The 14633-nt window shown below is 68.1% G+C and overlaps 1 protein-coding gene across 1 annotated transcript; it reads left to right on the forward strand.

Annotated features, from left to right (window-relative positions):
- Positions 1-4207: 4207 nt before the first annotated feature.
- CABP7 (calcium binding protein 7) lies at positions 4208-11298 on the forward strand. Its single transcript, XM_075434712.1, has 5 exons — positions 4208-4712; positions 7783-7926; positions 9230-9342; positions 10041-10194; positions 10313-11298. Exons 1-5 carry the CDS (start codon positions 4604-4606, stop codon positions 10438-10440), a joined length of 648 nt encoding a protein of 215 aa, XP_075290827.1. The 5' UTR covers positions 4208-4603; the 3' UTR covers positions 10441-11298.
- Positions 11299-14633: the final 3335 nt, after the last annotated feature.

Genomic DNA, 14633 nt, shown 5'->3' on the forward strand with positions numbered 1-14633 from the left:
CGCGGGTACGATTTGCTCCGAAACGCATCCCAGTCTGGGAACGGCCCCGGGTAGCAGCCCCCGAAACCTCCCCGGGGGTGATCACAGCCACCCTCCCCGGGTTGCACGGCGGGCGCTGGGAGCCAACAGCCGGCGCGGCGGCAGGGATAACCTTGCGGCTCGGTACGTTGCAGCCATCGCTCTTCTTCCATCAAGCGTTCGTTTAAGAAACATTTCACTAAATACCCAGCTGACAGCAGCCGCCCCGGAGATTGATGCCTCCAGCGCCTCCGAGGGCTCGGTGCCAGCGGGTGGCTTGAGAACGATGCAACGGCCACCCCGGGCCGCTCACGTCCCCTCCCTGCGCTCCCGGGGGACACTGCCGTGCCTCCCACCCCGCCAGCATTCTCGTGCTGCCCCGGGGTGGGTTATCTGCAGGGTTACTCTGGGGGGGTTGAGGACACCCAGCCCAGGTCTGCACCACCCCATCCCCATCCCTGCCAGGGTTCCCCATCCCTGGGAGCTTTCCCATCCCTGGGAGGGATCCCTGTCCCATCCCCCTCCTATCCCATCCCCCTCCTATCCCATCCCCATCCCTACCTCCATGCCATTCCTATCCTATCTCTATCCGCATCCCATCCTATCCCATCCCCATCCCATCCTATCCCCATCCTATCCCATCCCCATCTCCACCTCTATGCCATTCCCATCCTACCTCCATCCCCATCCCATCCCATCCCATCCCATCCCATCCTATCCCATCCTCTCCACATCCCCATCCCCACCCTCCTCCCCACCTCATCCTATTCCATCTCTTCCCATCTCCTCCCATCTCCAACCCTGTTGCCATCCCATCCCCACCCTCATCCCCAGCTCATCTCATCCCACCCCATCTCCAACCCCATCCCCATCTCATTATCATCGTCCTGTCCCATCCTCATCCTCCTCCATCCCCATCCCATCCCTGCCAGGTTCCTTCTCTCCTCCCCAAGGACAGTTGGGAATTTCGCCTGGGCAGAGACCGGCCTCGCAGACACCCAGGTGAACGGAGCTGGCGGGACACGCTCTGGGCGCGGGGAGAAGCCAGCACAGGAGGCTCCGCTGGGCAGAGGGACGGCGGGGAGGAGGGCAGCTCAGCCCTGCCCGGGGAGGCTGAGACAGCAGGGGCAGTGATCAGGGAGGAGGAGATCAAATTAAAGATAATTCAGCACCATCCCCACGCCAGCAAGGCTTTGTTCCTGGTAATTCCACCCCCCCAGCCTTCCAGAGAGAAACGGAGACGACGACGTTGGGATGCGAACCCGGGAGCTCCTGAGAGCGAGGTCTTTGCAAAGCTGCAAAGAAGACACAAAGCGCTGGGCCTGGATCACGCTGCCGCTGCCTCGTTAGCGGGAGCCACTAATCAGGGTGGCACCCGCGCGGGTCGGGAAGGCGCGGGCGGCACGGGAGGGACGGGGGGAGCGGAGGGAGAACGGGAAGAGGAGCTGCTGATGAAATGATGGAGGGATTGTGAAAAGGAACGTGAAAAGGAAATAAAAAGGAAGATGAAGAGGAACCTGGCGGGGCGGGAAATGCACAGATCACCCGGCTCTGGCTGGGATTTTAAGCTGAGAGCACTGGAGCTTGGGGACGCCGCTGCCCCTGCCCCGTCGTCTCAGGGCACGGTGATGGACCGAGATCCGAGGAAACTGATCCGGAGCTTCTCACCCCAAAATAAACGAGGAAATGGGAGCAGAAGGGCCGCGGGGCAGAGCGGAGGGTGGCAGCGCAGGTCGTACCGGGGGAAGGTCCCAGCCTTCATCCCGTGAGGATGCGGGTGGTGGGATGGGGGTCTCCAGCTGGGCTCAGGGGAAACGCCGAGACCGCTCTGCCGGTCATCCCTAATGAGCAAAAAACCAATCAATACTTCCAATGCAGTTAAGCTGTTGTTTAAGTCTCCTTTTTCCCCTGTGCCGCCACGCGCTTGCACCCTCCATCCCCAGGGATCCTCCGCGGGGAGGGATGCTCCAGCAGGTCCCCCTCGCTGCCGAGCGCGGGGGGCTCCGGGGGAGACCGGGGGGAGCAGCCCGGAAAGCTGCCGTCTTACTCCCGCTGGGGCTGAAGTGGTGAAAAATTAATGAGTTTCCCCCCAGGGCCTCTGGTGGGCAAACAGAGAATTAATTGGGAGGGCGACTTCATTAACACTGAGGAGCAAACTGATCCGCTAAGGAAAAAAAAAGGAGATTTTTCGGTTTGGCTGCTTTGCCTTTCTGGGCTGCTTCCTCCCCAGAAGCCCCTCAGGGTGCTCAGCGTCCTCCCCCTCGCCCCCATGCCGGCAGCTCAACCACGATACCAGCCAGCAGAGACTCCCCGCGGGACATGGGTCCGTCTGCCCCAACGCCGTCCCGAGCCCCGGCAGCGGACGGAGTTCTGCCAGCGCTGGGAGAAGCCACCCCTGGGGCGCGACATCCCCCTGCCCAGACACCCCGGCGCAGCGGGGACCCCACCGCCCCCGAACCCCCCCCCGGGGCAGCGCGCCCGCCGTGGGTTTCCGCTGCTGGAGGAGGAAAATTCTCCCAGCTACAAAGCAGCTTCGAGCTGGACGAGGCAAGGGCTGAGGCCGAGCACGCAGCTGCGGGGGGGCTGGGGGGGGTTAGGGAAGGGGTTGGGGTGGCAGGAACCTGATTCCCACATTTTCGGGGTTCTTGTGACAGTCCCAGCACCAGAAGCTCGCCTGGAGCCTTCCCAGTTGTGCCTCAGTTTCCCCATCGCTCCCCAGCGTCTTTGGGTCTCGGTTGAGACCCCGAGCCAGCCGGCAAGGTGCCATCAGGGCATGGGGACACCGCGGCCCCGTCTCCCAGCGGGCTGGGGTCTGCGGGGACCATCCCCACCCGGGGGGAGGAGCCAGGCGAGGTGGACGGTGGGACTGGGGAGGGGAGAGTTCCCAGCCCCCGGGCAGCACCCCAGTCCCGGTAGCGGGGCGCAGATGGGTGCTGCTGGGACTTGGCAAGGCGGGGAGCCACCGCGACGCGTGAGCCCAACTGAGATTAATCAGCGACGAAGCGAGAAAGGAGGCGAAAAATGCGACCAAGGCTCGAGGGGGAGTGGGGGGCGGCTGGAAATGGGGATGGGGGGGGCGTCGCGCTGCGCCCCGCTATGCCCCTCTGCCACAGCTCGTTTTTGCCCCGGCGCAGGAGCGGGAGGTCCGGCCGTGGTGTCCCTGCCACCCCACAGCACCCTGGGGACTGCAGGGTGACACTGCCCCTGGGGGGGGGGCAGAGCCTGGGGGTGCTGCGTGTGGGGGTCTGGGGGTGAGGGCACCCTGGGGTGCCAAGCGTGGGGACCCTGGGGTGACGACTGCCCGGGCGTGGGGTGCCAGCTGCTGGGGAAGGGCGCTGGGTTTCGGGGAGCCCTGGCTTGGGGTCCTGAAGAGATGGCAGCCCGGGACGTGGGGTGCAGGGACCCCAGGGTGACGGCAGCCTGGGATTTGGGTTGGAGGGACTCTGGGGTGATGGCATCCCCAGGAGCAGGGTGCCATGCGTGGGGACCCCGGGGTGATGGCAGCCTGGCATGCAGGGTGCAGGGACCCCGGGGTGATGGCATCCCCAGGGACAGGGTGCTGTGCATGGGGACCCCAGGGTGATGGCAGCCCGGGACGTGGGGTGCAGGGACCCCAGGGTGACAGCATCCCCAGGAGCAGGGTGCCATGTGTGGGGACCCCGGGGTGGCCGCTGCCCGGACGCGGGGTGCCACGGGGACCCCACCGCCCCCGGCGCTGGTCCCGGGCTGCCGACCCCCCCCCCCCCCAACACCCAGCACCCATCCCCGGGGCAGGAAGCGGCCCGGGGCGCTCACGGGTGGTCGTGACACCCGCTTTGCCGCATATCCCCCCCCCTCCAATCCTCCGAGGAGGGGGGGGGGGTTTGGTGAGGCACCTCACCCCCCGCCCGCCCCCAGCCCCATTTGTCGGGCGGGACCGTTCAAACCCCGCGGCTCCCGGGGATGCTCCGCGGCGGGGGGGGGGGGGGAGCTCCGGGGGCTGAGCCGAGCCCCGGGACACTTGGCGGGGAGGAAGGAGAGGAGGAGGAGGAGGAGGAGGAGGAGGAGGAGGAGGAGGGAGGAGGGAGGAGGAAGGAGGAGAGGCCGCCCTCCGCCTCGGCCCCGCCATGCCGGGCCCCGCCGGGGAGGGGGGCCCGGCGGCAGCGGCCCCCGGGGGCCTGTGAGCGGCCCGGGGCTGGCGGAGGGGGGGGGGCCCCGGAGCGGCATGGCCGGCCCCGTCCCCCCCCCCCGTTTCCCCCGTTCCCCCCCCCCCCCTCGCCGGGATTTAGCCGGTGCCTGGATGCTTTCACCTCCCGTTTCCACTTCGGGCGGGCATGTGCGCGGGGGAACCGGGCCCCCCCCAGCCTCCCCCAGCGCCCACCCCCCCCGCGCCCTGACCCCCCCCTGAGGTGCTCGTCCCGCCGCCGGCCCCGCGGGACCGGCAGCACCCACCGCTGGGTGCGGGCGGTGGGCGGCGGGCCCCAACAACTTGGGGTTTTAGCCTTTACCCCCGGGTAGCGGCCGGGGGGGGACCCCCCCCGCCACCCCCCCCTCAGCCCCGAGGGGAGATTCGGGGGCGAATTTGGGCTTTCGGGGAGCGCCGAAGATGCCGTTCCACCCGGTGACGGCGGCGTTGATGTACCGGGGGATCTACACCATCCCCAGCATCCTCGCCGAGCAGCGCCCCGTGGAGATCCCCGAGGACGAGCTGGAGGGTGAGCGGGCCGGGGGGGCACCCGGGGGGGGGGGCCGGGAGGGGCACCCCGGGGGTGGGCCAGGGGGGCATCCCGGGGTTGGGGGGGGCCGGTGGAGGCACCCCGGGGTGGGGGGGGCTGGGGGGGCATCGGGGGGGGGGGGCCAGGACGGGCACCCCGGGGTGGGGGGGGCCGGGACGGCACCCCGGGGTTGGGGGGGGGAGCCGGGGGTGCAGCCCCCCGCCCTGCGCCGCGGGGTGCGGGGAGACGAGCGGGATGCGGATGGATGGGGGGGGGGGAGGAGGAGGAGGAGAGGAAGGAAAGCGTGGGATAGCAGCGGGGGGAGGCGTTGGGGGGGGGGGGGGGGTCGCGGCCCCTGTGTCGCTGTCGTGACAATGTGACACAGCAGGGAGCGGTGGTGGCGGCGCGGGGCTGGACACCCCCCCCCCCCCCCTCCCTTGTCATAATATGACAGCGCTGGCGGCGCGGGGGGCCCCGGGGGGGCTGTCACCCGTGTGCCCCCCCCCGGGTCCCGGCAGAGCCGCTGCCACCGGGCTCTGCCCACCCCTGCGATGACCTCGGCCGGTCTCAGCTCGCTGCCGCCGGAACGGCTTTTTCCACCCCAAAAGTTTGCCGGGGCGGCGGGACGGGCGCTGCCGGTGCCCCCAGGCTCGGGGGGGGGGGGCGTGGGGGTGGGGGAGGTGTTCCCGGGGACCCCTACCCCCGCTCTGCTGCGGGAAGCAGCGCCCACAGCCCCCGGCTCCCGAGCACAGGCACTGCAGGGGAAACTGAGGCACGGGGCAGCCCCACGCTGGGCTGCGGGGCGGGGCGGAGCCCCCCGCGGGCTCCCCACGGGGAAACTGAGGCACGGACCCCGAGGCTGGGGTGGGGGGGGTGAGGGGCTCCTGCCCCAGAGCCCGGCGGGGGGCGGGATGGTCTCACACCGGGCGTGCAAGCGTGCACGCGTGTGCCCACGGCTCTGTGTTGCGTGCCCACGCGTGTTCACGCGTGTGCGCGCCCGTTTACCGCCTCGCCGCGGGGGCCGTGTGTGCGCGCGGGCACGGGTGTGCGCTCACCCGCTCCTCGGCACGGCCTCGTGCTGCGACACGCGTGTCAGGGCACACAGGCAGGGCGTCCACGCGTGTGTTGTGACACGTGTACGCACACGCAGAGCCCGGCTGCGGGGTGTCCATCCGTGTGCGCACACACGAGCGGCATCGCCACGCACACGTGTGGCGTCGGGGCAGGACGGGGCCCTGCTGCAGCGACAGCGTGTGCGTGTGCGTGTGCGTGCACACGCACAGCAGCTCTGCGAGGGGGGGCTGCGTGTGCGCGCGCGAGGCCGTCGCTGCGGCGTGGCCCTGCGCGTGCCGGCGTGTGGACACGCACGCGGCGCGGTCTGGGCATGCTCACCTCGCACGCGCGTGTGCATGTGTGGCAGCCGTCGTGGCGAAGCGCCCACCCTCGAGCAGCGCCGGCGGGTGCCAAAGGGACCCCCCACCCCAGCCCCCCACCCGCGCCCGCCCAGCTGATGGTGGCGGCGGGAGCCCCAAGGTGACCCCGAAACTGGCAGACACCCGTGCCGCTGCGGGGGGGGGTCGTGCTGCTGCAGCCCCCCCCGTCAGCCTCCGCTTTGGGGGGACCTTTGTGACACTGGAGGTGCAAACTGGGGCGGGGGGCCACGGCCCGGGGGGGACACACCCTGCTGGGACCCCTTTTTGGCCGCCATCGGGGCACATCCTCGCCGTCCCCCGGCACCCCGAGCCGGGCACTGAGGGCTGAGCCGGACCGTCTGGGATGAGCACCCTCGAAGGGGGGGGTTCCAGGGGTGCCTGTAGGGGAGCGGGGATCCCCGCGAGCACGGGGGGGACCTGGAGCACCCGCAGCCCAGGCGGCGATGCCGGCCGCGGAGAAGCTTCACCCGCCGGGCTGGCAGGCCCGAACCCCCCCAAAACACCTTGGAGGGCGTCCCCGGGGCAGGGGGGTCCCCAAGCGCGGGGGATGGGGAGCACAGCCCTCCGGGGGTCATTGCCGCCTCCCAGCCCCAAATTTCTCGGCCCCGGTTTCTCCTGCCTGGCCCCTCCGAAGCCAACCGCTCCGCAGCCCCCCGGCTTCCTGCTGCCGGGAGAAGGGCGATGGCTCCGGCATCCCAGACCGGCATCCCAGTGTTCCCAGTGTTCCCAGGGCCGGCTCACCCGGTCCCTCCTCAGCCTGGTCCGGGGTCTCTGTGTCGGGGGGGGGTCATCAAAAAGGCAGAAACTCCCCCCAAAAGCCCCGAGCATGGCGGTGGGAGACGTGGAAGCAATGGGCTCTCGCCACACGCCGTGCCTCAGTTTCCCCGCTGCCCCCTGAGCTGGGCACAGCCCCCCCCCAGCCACCGCGCGTGTTCTTCCCCCACCTCCAGGGGCTTGTTTTGAGCCAGAAACCCCAAATCCTCCCGCTTTCTCCTCCTCCCCCCCCATCCCGTCGCCCTTCTGCATGGGGGGACTGAGCGCCGATGGGACCCCCGCCAAGGGTCAGTATTTTTTTTGGCTGAAGTGCGGCAGAGCTGTGGCCCCCACCCTGTGACCCCGGGGTGGGTGTGAAGCCCCCCGGGGAGGACATGGGTGCTGGCTCACCTATCATCCTCCCCGCACCAGCACCCGGGATGCTCCCAGCCGGGTGCTGCAGCGGCGTGGGGGTCCCCCCACCCGCAGCCCCCCACCCTGGCAGGCACCCCGAGCTCCGGCACGTCCGAGGAAGCTGTTTTTGGGGCAAGATGCCGAGTTTTCGGCAACGGAGGGCAGGGTGGGTGCAGCCAGAGCTGGGGCACAGACTTGGGGTGCGTCGGGGTCCCCTCGGGGAGGTCAGACCCTGCCTGGGGAGGCTGTGGGGGTGGGCACTGCTTGGTGGGGGGTCTGGTCCCTGCAGGGTTGGCAGCCCCTCCTGCCATGCTTCAGTTTCCCCTCCGTGAGAGGGACCCCCGCTATGGCCAGAGGGACGGGTGGTTCGCTTGGGGCCACCAGCGCTGCCCATGGGGCATCTGGGGGGGAACTGGGGCTGGGGGGGGGGGTGGGCCTCACCACGGCCTCATCCTGCTCCCCCCCCGCAGAGATCCGCGAAGCCTTCAAGGTGTTCGACCGGGACGGCAACGGCTTCATCTCCAAGCAGGAGCTGGGCACGGCCATGCGCTCACTGGGCTACATGCCCAACGAGGTGGAGCTGGAGGTCATCATCCAGCGGCTCGACATGGACGGTAGGACCCCGGCGATGGAGACGGGACCCCCCCAGCGCCCGCCCAAGGGTGACACCACCCGTCTGCCCCATGTCCCTCCCGCTGGCGGGTGGCTGCCGGACCTGAGGCGGGATGCGGGATGCGGGAGGGCCTGATCCGGGCTCTGCCGCACGCCCGGAGCCTCCTGCTCATCCATCATCATCATCATCATCATCATCATCATCGTCACCACCGCCGCAGCTTCGTTTGGGGGGATTTAACGATCCTGGAGTGCTTGCGGGTGGGAACGGCACCTCTGCCGGCTCAGCCAACCTGCTGGGACCGGGCTGCTGGGACTGGATCCTGCGCCCCGGGTGGGATCTTGCGCCCCAGGTGGGATGCTGTGCTCCGGGTCAGATGCTGTGTCCCAGGTGGGATGCTGCACCCTGGGTCGGATGCTGCACCTTTGGTGGGATGCTGTGCCCTGGGTTGGATGCTGCGCCCCGGGTGGGATGCTGCGCCCCGGTGGGATGCTGTGCCCCGGTGGGATGCTGCGCCCCAGGCCGTGCCCTCAGCACTGCGCGCCTCCGGCACTGGCTACCACGGCCGGCCTCTCCCTGTCGCTCCCGCGCTTGTCGGGACCTGAGACCTCGTTAATTTATTGGTTTCCTTTTTTCTCCCCCCCCCTCCATTTAAAAGCCTTCCTGGCAGCGCTGCCGAGCCGCTGCTCCCTTCATTACTCATCGTTAGCGCTGGGCCGACAGCCCCGCACCAGCATCCTCCGCAGCCGCAGGATGCGGCCAGCCCGCCGGCACCCTGCCTCGCCCCGTCCCAGCACCCCCCGCCGCAGGGGTCCCAGCTGGAACCGGGGTCCCAGCCAGTGCTCGGGGTCCTGGGTGGTACTGGGTGTTCCCAGATGGCACCGGGGGTCTCTGGATGACACTGGGGGTCCTGTCCAGCACTGGGGACCCCAGCCAGTGTCAGGCATCCTGGCCAACATTGGGGGGGCCCCAAATTTTGTTGGAGATCCCCACCCAGCATTGGGGTACCTGGTGGGTTTTGAGGGTCCCAGCCAACATCGGGGGTCCCCCGCTGGCACTGGAGACCCCAGCCAGTGTTGGGCATCCTGGCCAACATTGGGGGACCCCAAATTTTATTGGAGATCCCCAAGAAAAGAGGGGAGAGAGATCCGGGCTGCGCAGGGCTGTGCCTCCGAACATCACCGTGTCCAGCCAGGGTGTCCCCCTCCCCAGGCAGCCCCATAGGGACCCTGTCTGGGGGGGGCGGGGAGCAGCACTTTTCCTTGTGCCCGGGTGGGGGTGACAGCCGCCTCCGTGTCCCGCAGGCGACGGGCAGGTGGACTTCGAGGAGTTTGTGACATTGCTGGGGCCCAAGCTGTCCACCTCGGGCATCCCCGAGAAGTTCCATGGCACCGACTTCGACACCGTCTTCTGGAAGGTAGGGACCCACACCCCCCCCCGGGGGGGGGGGTGTCCAGCACCCCGGCCCTGGCACGGAGAGCCCCGGCGTGGGATCGGGGTTGGGGTCAGGGTCCGGATTGGGGTCAAGGTTGGGGTCCGGATTGGGGTCAAGGTCGGGGTTGGCTCAGGGTTAAGGGTCAGGGTTGGGGTCAGGACTGGGGTCAGGGTGAGGGTCAGGGCTGGTGCTGGGGTGAGGAGGGTGAAGGTTCCGCTCAGCATCAGGGCTTGAGGTGGTTTCAGGGTTGGGGCCGGGGTCGGAGCTGGGCTCAGGGTGAGGGTCAGGGTTGGGGTCAGTGTTGGGGTGAGGGTCAAGCTCAGGCTCAGGTCAGGGTCAGTGGAAAGGTTTGGCTTAGGATCAGCGCTGGGGTCAGGATCAAGGTCAAGGTCAGGGTCAGGGTCAGGACACCCCAGCCTGAGGCTTTTCTGTCCCCGCCATGGAGGGGGTGGCGGGGGGGGTGAGGCTGGGCCCCCCCCATGCCCCCTGGGTGCCCTTCTTGGGAGCCACCCGCCCCGCTCTGCTGGGACGTCAGCAGGACACCGGCCCTCTCCCCATCAAAAGCGAGGGGATCCAGCCAAACCACAGCCCCCTCGGGTGCCGGGGATCCCCCCGGCATCGCCCTGCCCCCCCTGAGCGTGGGATCAGCCCCTGCCGGACCCCCCGCCCGCTCCCCGCAGTGCGACATGCAGAAGCTGACGGTGGACGAGCTGAAGCGGCTGCTGTACGACACCTTCTGCGAGCACCTCTCCATGAAGGACATCGAGAACATCATCATGACGGAGGAGGAGAGCCACCTGGGCACGGCCGAGGAGTGCCCCGTCGACGTCGAGAGTGAGTGCCGGGTGCCCGGGGGTGCCAACGCCCCCAGCCCTGACGCCACGGCGATGGGCACGGGGTACGCGGGGCACGGAGCGGGGGGCAGCGGGGTAACCCCCGGCTCTCCCCGCAGCCTGCTCCAACCAGCAGATCCGGCAGACCTGCGTGCGCAAGAGCCTCATCTGCGCCTTCGCCATCGCCTTCATCATCAGCGTGATGCTCATCGCCGCCAACCAGGTGCTGCGCAGTGGCATGAAGTAGCGCGGCCGCCCCCTGCCCCCGCCGCCGGCCGCGGCGAGGGGTGGCCAGGCGTGTAGAGACACACGCGTGTTGCGGTCAGACACGCGACCCAACCCCCGGGAGGGGGGGAAAGCCGAGGGGGGAGCCCCGCACCGGGGTCCCGCTGTCCCGGGGCGATGCGGCGGCATGGCTGTCCGCAGGACATGGGGACTTCGATAGAGACACACGAATACACACAAACCCCCCCCCCACCTCGCCAGGAAAACCAACCCGTGAGTGCATGTAACGTGCATGGAGCCCCGCGTGCCGGCCCCTCGCCGCGCCGGAGGGGAATCACCCCCCACCCCCGGGCGCAGGACCCCCTCGGATGTGCCGGCACTGGCGTCCGTAGCTCTCTATTTATGATTTAAAAAAAACCAAATCACCCCCTCAGCAATACACGCGCCGGAGACGGTTCCCAGTCCAAGATGGGAGCGTTTGCATGGACTTGGCTGCCAAGGGCTGGATTTCACTCCACCACATCCTCCCCCACCCCGCCCCCTGCTCCGGCCCCCGTGCCGTGCCTCAGTTTCCCCACCAGTCGGGTGGGGGGACGACGCTGACCTCCTGCTTTATGCACTTTGAGCCGATCCGCAACCCCCCCCGGGAAGAGCTGGCAGGATCCCCCCAGGCCGGGGAGCCCGCGCTGGCCAGGGCCACCCGCCCTGCACCCCCCGACCCCCCCCAGCCTGTATGTAGCACCCCCCCGGGCACCGGACTGGTTCGGATTTGGGGCCGTTTCCTGTTCTTTGGGGTTGTTTTTGGGTTTGGGGTTTGTTTTTTTTCCCCTTTCTTCCCGGTTGGTTGTTTCTGATCCGAAATAAAACTGGGATTTCTGAAGTGCTCTGGGCTGGGGGGTTTCCTGGTGACGTGGGGGGGTCGGGTGCAGGGTGATGGGTGCCAGGCGGGAGTAGGGCTGTTGGAGCACCCATGGGTGCTGCTGAGCCACTGCCGCTGTGCAGCCAAGTCCTCCTGGCAAGGGAGGTGGTGGGCAGCGGCTGGGGCCAGCATCCCAGGGGCTGGAGCACCCCCAGACCTGGGGCTGGAGGGGACCCAGCTCCTTCCCAGTGGCTCCCACCAGCGCTGGGGGGTTACACCCCCGTGTCTCCCACCCCGGGCAGCCCCGGCTCCAGCCCCGTCCGAGGATCAATGCGAGTGCGGAGCAGCTTTATCCCCACCCCGACCCCCGTCCCTGTGCCCTGACGCTGGGCGTTGGCGCTGGATGAAGGCACCAAGGCCATTTGCCTCACGACGTGCCTCGACGGGGAGAAGGCGCAGCGCAAGCGCCCATGTCCCAAAAACCCGGCTCAGCGGCGAAGCTGGGGGGGCCGGGACCTGGCACGGGGGAGCTCTGGGGGGGTCTCTGTCCCCGGGCTGGGGACCCTGCAGCACCCCTCTTACTCCTCGTTTACCCTACGGCGGGGTCTGTAAGCCCCCCGCGCTGACAACGTGGCTGCGCTCGCACAGCCCACCGCGGCGATCCCGTCTGCGTGGGCTGGGGGGGCCCGCGCCTGCCTGATGGATCGCCCTCCCCGAGCCCCCGGCGATGCATTTTTAATGACAGATAGATTAAAATCATAAATAAAACCAGGGGAAGCTCTGGGTGCGGTGAGGGTCTGGGGCAGGGCTGCTGCCCCCCGCCACGGGCAGCGCTGGGGGGTCCTGTCCCCCCCCGGGGTGAGTGGGGCTGGAGGAGACCATCCCCGGGGTGTCGGGGCTGGGGTGACCCCAGCCTGCAGCCCCCCGGGGCCCGCTTTGACCCCACACGGGATCCCTGGCACCTGCCTGGGATCCCCCCTTCGGCCTCCCCCGCAGTGAGGAGGGTGGGAGGGACCACCCCATTTTGGGGATGCCAGGAGGAACCGGCTGCGTTCTGCTGCTTCGGGCTCCGGGGTGGGTGTCGGGTGGGGTTTTTTTTTTTGACCTCATGTCATTTATCAAACAAATGGAACCGAGCGTCGAATGAGGAACGAAAGGGGGAAGCGCTCGGCGGCGACGCAATCATCTCGGCGGGCGCGTAACGTGGGGGAAGCGCCGCGCCCGTCCTTAAACTCCATCCATCTTCCGCAGAAAGGTTCGACGATTCCATGAGCCGGCGTTTCCGAAGGAAGCCGCGTGCCCTCGGAGCAGGGGGGGGGGGTGTGTGTGTGTGTATATATTTTTAACCAGGTCTATTATAGATGCTGTGAATAAACAGAATTGGGCCAAAACGAAAAAGAGGACAATTCAATTTGCTAGAAAACACAACAACATGAAAGGAAAATTAGATAAAAAGACTAATGTGATCCCCCAAGCTCAGCTTTGCAAAGCTGCTCGATTAATTTTGACGGGAATTGGGAGAACGGATTTCTGCCAGCGGCTCCTGATTCCGGTGCAGCGGGGCTGCGGGTGGGCAGCACGGGGGTCCTGGTCGCGTTCCCCACACGCCGGCCTTGCACCGCTCTGCGGCAGCCGGAATGGTTCATGGCAGCTGCTGCGAGGCAGCGATGCTCCGCGCTAATTTAATTAAACGCTCGCTAGGAAAGGGGGGAAAAAAATTAAAAAAAAAAAATCATCTTACTCTGGGAGCGCTGCAGTGGGACGAGGGAAGGTGGCGGGGAGGTGTGGGACCAGGGAGGGAGCAGGACCCCGCGCGGGCGCTGCCATCCATCCCCGCCAGACAGAGCAAAGCCGGCAGCGAAGCCACTGGGGCTTGTGGGGCCGAGACCCCGGAGCGCCGCTGAGTGCTGGGGGCAGGGAGGGAGGGAGCCGGTGAAGGGATTTTTGCTCTCTGGTGCTGCAAGAGGAGTGAGATGGTCTCAGTCCCATCCCTGTCCCCATCCCTGTCCTGTCCCCTCCTCATCCCGGTCCCCATCTCCATCTGTCCCCATTGCCATTCGCACCCTTACTTCCATCCCTCCTGTCCCCAGCCCTGTTCCCATCGCCATCCCCATCCTATCCCCGTCTCCATCCCCAGCCGTGCCCCCATTTCCATCTTCTTCCCCATCCTGTCCCCACCCCTGTCCCCATCTCCATCCCTGTCCCCATCCTTGTTCCTTGTCCTGTCCTCATCCCTGTTCCCTGTCCTGTCCCCATCCCTGTTCCCTGTCCTGTCCCCAGCCCTGTTCCCATTGCCATTCCTGTCCTGTCCCCAGCCCTGTACCCATCTCCATCCTGTCCCCATCTCCATCTTCATCCCCGTTCTGTCCCCAGCCCTGTCCCCACTCCCACTCCCGTCCCTGTCCCCCGCTCCTCTCCCAGCAAGAGCTGCCAGAGGACACCGGGCAGAGCCCAGCAGGGCTGCGCCTTGGCAGGGGCCCAGGAGCTGCTCATTTCCCTAAAAGCTTCCCGACAAATTACTCCCGCTCTGCTCTATGCAAGGCCCTTTGGCTCACGCCGGCCCCGACGGCCGCGGCTCCCCACCGCCCACCCCGGGCACCCGGGACTGGCCAGGCGCATCCCGCAGAGCCGTCCCTCGGAGCCGGGTGCCCGGGGTCCCGTGGGTGCGAGGGACGGAGCCAAGGGCCCTGCCCCGCCCCGGCGTTGCCCTCCCCGCCGCGCAGCTCTCGCCAAGCAGCTCCTTTCCCCAGGTCAGCCCGTCCCCGGCAGTGACAGATGCCATCGCTGCGTCTCCTGACACCCCGCTGTAAAATACACCCCCATAAACGCCCCCAATTTACAGGCTGCTCCACGCACCCGGGAGTCACGCGGCTCCACGAACGCGCAGCATCCTGCGAGTGATGCGACGCTCGGCCCCGACAGCCGGAGATCACGCCGGCTTTTGCAGGAAAACCCAATTTTAATCACCCCCCCCCCTCGCCAGCCCCTCTCAGCCTCCCCCTTCCCGGCTTCCAGGCTTTACTGGGAGCTTCTGCGCCGCCAGCCGCTCGTCTCTTGGGGAGCGAGGACGAGCGCGGAGGGGCTGCGGCTGCGCTGGTGTTTCACACCGTAATTTCCATCCACGGTTGGGTCCGCAGCTTGCCCGGGGAGCTGCCCGGTGCTCCAGCCGGCTTGGCCGGGACGCGCTTCTCCACCGGCCTGCAGCTGGATCCGGGGAGCGGCTTCGGCGCCGCGAAGCTTGGGGGTGTTGGGTAAAGCAACGCTTCCCGGAGCAGCCGCCCTCCCAGGGATGCTCCAAACGCACCGGGACCGCAGCACGTGAAGCAGGTCCAGGGCCTGAGCGCCGACGGAAGGGG

Source organism: Opisthocomus hoazin, chromosome 13 (assembly GCF_030867145.1).
Source record: "Opisthocomus hoazin isolate bOpiHoa1 chromosome 13, bOpiHoa1.hap1, whole genome shotgun sequence".
Taxonomy (NCBI): Eukaryota; Metazoa; Chordata; class Aves; order Opisthocomiformes; family Opisthocomidae; genus Opisthocomus; species Opisthocomus hoazin.

Bases quoted from the DNA above. Each gene is read 5' to 3' on its own strand.
- CABP7 (XM_075434712.1), top strand. From the start codon at position 4,604: ATGCCGTTCCACCCGGTGACGGCGGCGTTGATGTACCGGGGGATCTAC. The intron at 4,713-7,782 runs GTGAGCGGGCCG...CCCCCCCCGCAG, and splicing joins CCCCGAGGACGAGCTGGAGG to AGATCCGCGAAGCCTTCAAG. The intron at 7,927-9,229 runs GTAGGACCCCGG...CGTGTCCCGCAG, and splicing joins CCAGCGGCTCGACATGGACG to GCGACGGGCAGGTGGACTTC.